This window comes from Diabrotica virgifera, chromosome 2, assembly GCF_917563875.1.
Source record: "Diabrotica virgifera virgifera chromosome 2, PGI_DIABVI_V3a".
NCBI classification, from domain to species: Eukaryota; Metazoa; Arthropoda; class Insecta; order Coleoptera; family Chrysomelidae; genus Diabrotica; species Diabrotica virgifera.
This window is the reverse complement of record NC_065444.1, coordinates 253,484,956-253,490,639: the sequence shown is the minus strand read 5'-3', so window position 1 is coordinate 253,490,639 and position 5,684 is coordinate 253,484,956. Positions and strand designations below refer to the sequence as shown.

At 33.5% G+C, this 5,684-nt stretch overlaps 1 protein-coding gene across 1 annotated transcript; it reads right to left on the bottom strand.

The window, feature by feature from the left end:
* Positions 1-2,691: 2,691 nt before the first annotated feature.
* Positions 2,692-4,943, bottom strand: LOC126880543 (60S ribosomal protein L36). Its single transcript, XM_050644470.1, has 3 exons — positions 4,795-4,943; positions 4,482-4,683; positions 2,692-2,883 (listed from the first exon to the last, which is right to left on the bottom strand). The coding sequence occupies exons 2-3, from the start codon at positions 4,680-4,682 to the stop codon at positions 2,752-2,754; spliced, it is 333 nt and encodes a 110-aa protein (XP_050500427.1). The 5' UTR covers position 4,683; positions 4,795-4,943; the 3' UTR covers positions 2,692-2,751.
* Between the last annotated feature and the right edge of the window lie 741 nt (positions 4,944-5,684).

Sequence of the window (5,684 nt, the reverse complement as noted above, 5' to 3'; positions counted from 1 at the left end):
ATCACACAGAAGAGATTCAAATTCAACGTGGAGTAAGATAGGGATGTATTCTTTCACCATTAATTTTTAACATTTATTCAGAAAAGATGTTTGAAGAGGCACTCAGTACTACACTAAGGTGGAGTTGTGATAAACGGGAAACTGATAAATAATCGCCGATATGCAGACGACACTGTACTGATTGCCAGTAGTGATACCGAATTACAATATCTATTGGATTCTGTGGTAGCACAGTGCAGTAATTATGGTCTCCACCTTTTAACATCAAAAAAACAAAATATATGGTCGTCAGTAAGGATAATAATGTCGTCGATGCTGGAATTCACGTTAATGATGTACAACTTAAGGAGAGTTGAAGCTGTAACATAAGTACTTGGGAAGCAGAATCACTGATAATTGGGATCCATCCACCGAAATACGTTGCAGAATTGCTCAAGCCAAATCAGCATTTTTCCGTTACAAGAAAATTCTATGCTGTCATGACATAAATTTGAGTCTTAGGACAAGAATTTTAAAGTGTTACGTGTTTTCCGTTCTTCTCTACGGAGTTGAGTCACGGACCTTAACAGGAAGAATGCTTAAGATGGTTGAATCCTTTGAATTATATGGTGCTATCGAAGAATGCTGAGAGTAAGCTGGATGGACAGGGTGCGTATATATTATTCTGAGCAGGATGAAGAAAGGCTGAGAACTGGTAAAAATGATAAAGTCTAGAAAACTCGAGTATTTTGCGCATGTTTATAGACATCCGGAAAAATATAGCATTCTACATCTAATTATGCAGGGTAAAATATTAGGCAGAAGAAGAACATCTTGGTTAAGAAATTTGAGGCAATGGTTTGGTCACACTTCGGAATCGCGCTGCGAATAAAGTTATGATAGCCAACATGATCGCTAACGTTCGATAAACGGACATAGCACCCGAAGAAGAAGAAATAAAAGTAGTATTCTGTATTTTGACGACACCCAATTTGGGCGTCGAAACATTAATAAAATTATTTTTTCAATTTAATTGTGGCTTATTTCCCATCTAAATAGTTAATCATAAAAATGCCACAAGTAAATAGCTTCAGAACAACATTGGTATACCTACCTCTATTTCATTATCTTTTATGTTGCACATTGTTTTTCTTCAGGACTTTCTTTGAATCTATATAGTTTTATGAAGATCATGTGTCCCATGATCCATTTTCAATTTTAACCACTGGTCTGCATTTTCTTTGATAAGCTTTTATAAGGCATTCAAATAGCATTGTTGTTACTGTTCTCTTTTAGTCCTGTTCTATCCATAACCTTGTCTGATACTTTCTTTGTATGAATTTCGATGACATTCTTTAGTTAATATTCACTTATTTCTTACTTGTATTTTCTAGGACCTCTTCAGCTCAATTCAAAATGGATTCTTTTATATTTTTTCCTGTTGTCATGTATTGTTCATTTAGTTCCTGTACTCTTAACTTCTCCATATTCCATCTGTTTTTGTTTTGTCTTATTTCCTTTGTTGTAATTACCTAACTTTGTTCTCTTATTACTAGAAAATGGACTGTATGCAGTCCATGTTTCCTCCTCTATATCGTCCCTGCCATTTATAACTATCGAATGTAAAAAGTGGTGCTTTTCAGGAGAGCAAAATAACTCTTCTTAGAGACTCCTAAATCGGCACATTGACAAATGGGAAAATTTTTATATTTTTTGTATTTAATGTTTAATCCTTGTTAGATTGATAACAAATTTGAACTGCTTATCATTTTTTTCTTTCCAAAAAATCACATTCGTTACTTTACTTTTTGTATTAATCAAAGATTTGTTTCTGTCCGATGATTCAAAGTAGCGAATAACTGTATAATCAAATAATGAAAATCCGTTAAAATGAAATCATAAACTGCCTCACAAGAATTTCTTGGAAGCAATACTGAAACAAAATTCGCACAAATTGTAAACACGTACATTTTATTCTTCTCAGCAGTTTAGCATTTTCGACAGTTTACAGATTATAATTGAATAACTGTTGAATAAGTTACAACAAACTAGCGAATGTGACACATTCGACATTTAGCGTTGTACAAATATACCTTTAGTTATATTTATACAAAACAAAAGTATCAAATATAATCATTTTCATCAGTTTTCAGTCAACCAAATGAAAAAATGTTCATATTTGATGGTTTAAACAACATATTTCCCACACTCCTAATTAAGCTATAATATCGAGAATTTGCCACAAGATGTATCACATATAATGCGAGGGCAAGGTATCAAATCTGAAAAACCCAATTTTTTACATTTGTTAGTTGGAAATGGTAGGGATGATATGATCAAACATCATGCATAATTCTTTCATTTTTTGAATATTAGTATGTAATCTATCCGATTGATAATTATTATCAACAATGTTACTTTGTTTTTCTGTGTGCTTAAAGTTTGTACTTATGATGTACATTTTTGTTGTTTATGCTAGTTGGCATAATTTACTTCTGTTATCGTTTATCTTGTCATAAATATTTTCTTTCGCTATTACTTCCTTATTTTTGTCTTCTTTACCTAGGGTTCAGCATCTTTGATCTATACTTTCGCTTTTATCATAACTACTTATTTAACAGTTTCGAATCCACTTTGACTATTATTTTAAGCATTTTCAGTAAGACAAGCAGTCAATAATATAAAAATACCAGAAATCCAGGCATTTTATAATACAACAAATAAAACAAACTAATTTTTTCTTTTTTATCTATTAATTAAACAAAATACAATCTATTTATGTGTAGCTTGTTGTTTACGCATTTGGGTAAGGATGTTGGATAGTTCTTCACGCTTCCTCTTGGCTCTGATGTGTGTGCCAAGACGACGCTTCAGGAATTTCAGGGCCCTCTTATCCTTTGACACCTTGAAAAATTATATATATAATTAATATTGGTTTTAAACAGGAAATACTAAAATCAGTAACAAAAATCTGCATATATTATCGCTTAAACATTGATATTTTAGAAATGATATCAAATTTTATATTTAATATGCTGGCACCACACTTCGCTATGTGCTATTTGTTATGTGGCTACACTATATTTGCTAGTGATGTAACGAATGTCACTTTTTGAACATTCGCGAATACGAATGCGAATATCTGCTACCGACATTCGTGAATGCAGATGCAAATATTCAGTTTTTTTAATTTGTTTCTATTTTTGTAATGCTTCCTAAATTTATAATGAAAAGTTAATTGATATTTAGTGTAAATCAATCTGAATCTTAAGCTTTATTACATAATACCAAAAAATAATAAAAAAAGTGAAGGCTGATAATGTGATTATACAAGGTTAAGTTCTATCTATCTATTGCTCTTCATTTGTCCAAAGTTGAATGTAGGCCTCCCCCTATTTTTCCACTCTTCTCGGTTCAGTGCTAATGCTGTCGATCTGGTCCCTGCGTATCTTTTTAGGTCATCCGACCATCTCGCCTGTAGTCTGCCCCTTCCTCTTTTGTAGTCCCAAGGTCTCCAATGAGTTATCACTTCATTCCATCTTCCGTCTCTTTGTCTGTTGTTGTGTCCTGCAAATTTCCATTTGAGAGTAGCTGCATGTTTGAGGTTAAATTACCTTTTCTCAATAAAGAAAGATGAGAAGTGAATAGATTTTGATTTTTATTAACCTAATATTATCTTAAAATTTTTTTTTCTGGTTTTCATATTCGCAAAACATTCGCACAAATTTCGCGAATGTGGATGCGAATATGCAAAAACATGCGAATATTCGTTACATCACTAATATGTGCCCAAATATCCGTCTTTTGAAGTGTGTAAAAAAGCGGATAACTGGACAGATAGGCATATTTGCTGTGCATGTGCATAAAGCCAATATTGATGAATGAATCCTCCACATTCCGTATTATGTAGTGAAATAAGGCACATAACAAGTGGTGCTCCCCTCACATAATTATACACAAACAATTTGAAATAAATATCCTTATGAACATTGTCCCAAAATAAGGAAAATCAGTTGATGTTATATACACAATCTTGTAGACATGAAAGACTTAATAAAGCAAGTCTGGGTATAGTAATACCAGGTACCTAAGAATTAATTAACATTCAGCTCAGCAGAGAGCTATTGTTTAACACGTTTCTGATCCTAAGACTTAACTCTGAACGGACAAAAAAGAGCACACATTAAAAATGTGTATAATCAATGGCATACATGCACGCCTTCCGACATTGGTTAAAGGCATAATGTGGCTCACATGTATGCCATTGGCATGGAACGTGTTAAGGTGTGGAATTCCACAAACAAGGGATCTACCTGAAATGATCCCTTGTTTATGTAATTCCACGCTTGGAACAATAGTACCTCGCTGAGCTAAATATTAAGGAGTCTCTTAGATAGCTGGTATTACTGTAATACAATTTGATGGTGAAGGATACACCAAGAAATGAATAAAAACAAGGAGCAGAAAATCTTACTAAAAAAATAATAGCTAGAATTATATACCTTTAACAATTCCATGGCTCTCTTTTCATATGGAGCATGTCCTACGACTTCACGGATGATGTCTCTGACAAATTTGGTGTGTTTGGTTTGGATCCCCTTCAACCTAGCGGGACGAACTTTATTCAGTTTGGATTTGTCTGAGATTTTGGTGGTTTTGTGACCCCTTTGGAGGCCGACTGCGATCTCGTACCTTGGTGCCATGCTAAAAATTGTAGGTTATTTCAGTAAAAGGGAGTTTCGTATCACTGATCAGCAAGTTTAATATGCATAAATGAGATTAACAACATTTTCATCCATATAAACATTTTCCTACCTGGCTTTACTATAAAAATTCACAACGTGATTCTCGTGTTGCCAAGAATTCACCAAAAGAGAGAAAACATGGAGTGACAGAACATGAAATTGGTAATGGTTGACGTTTCCGATTCCGATTTCTTGTCTGTGTTTCAAGGATGTGTTCCAATTTTAAACGGGGAATAAATGTAAATAGAGTTGCATAATTTTGGCGATAAAAATTCTCTAAAATTCATCAAATCTCTTGGATATCAGTGATGAAATTAAAAATATGTTACAGTGAAGGTATATTATAATATTTACGTAATAAAAATTATATCCTATGGAAGAATATTGATAATAAATATAGACACTGTTTCTACATCTTCATCATAGTTCCTAGATAACTAATATGCAGTCTTCTTGCTTTTTGATAAACTCTCCTTTACTTTTTGTGATAAACTGTTTGATTTGAAAATGCGCCAGTAGATTAGACAACTTTACTTTTGACTATTTGGCTGTCAGGTTTTACTTCTGTCTAGCGACCGACCCACTACTTTGTGCCGTGTAATTTGGGTTGCCATGAATTTGAATCGACGAAATGGGCATATAAATAATAATAGTAGGGGAGCCCAAGCGAGGATTTTTGCAGTTAGGTACTCGAGCCCGAGCGCGTCAAGACCGCGTCTCACCATCAAATAATTTGATCAAACAGTTTGAGCAAACTCCGGAGGTACGTCAAAGTGACGTCACAATTGCAGTTTTTTTTGAAATTCTAAAAATCTGTGCTCTCACTATGTCTAGTTTGATCAAATTCTTTGTATTGAGTTGTCTAACTTCTTTGTACTTTATTTAAAATTAAAATTTTTCATTATTATCCACAATGAACACTCAGGATGTGACGTCACTAACTGTCACTTTGTGTCACTA

Coding starts and splice junctions, on each gene's coding strand:
- LOC126880543 (XM_050644470.1), bottom strand. CDS start 4,682: ATGGCACCAAGGTACGAGATCGCAGTCGGCCTCCAAAGGGGTCACAAA. Junction 2,884..4,481: donor GAGCCATGGAATTGTTAAAG/GTATATAATTCT, acceptor TAATTTTTCAAG/GTGTCAAAGGATAAGAGGGC.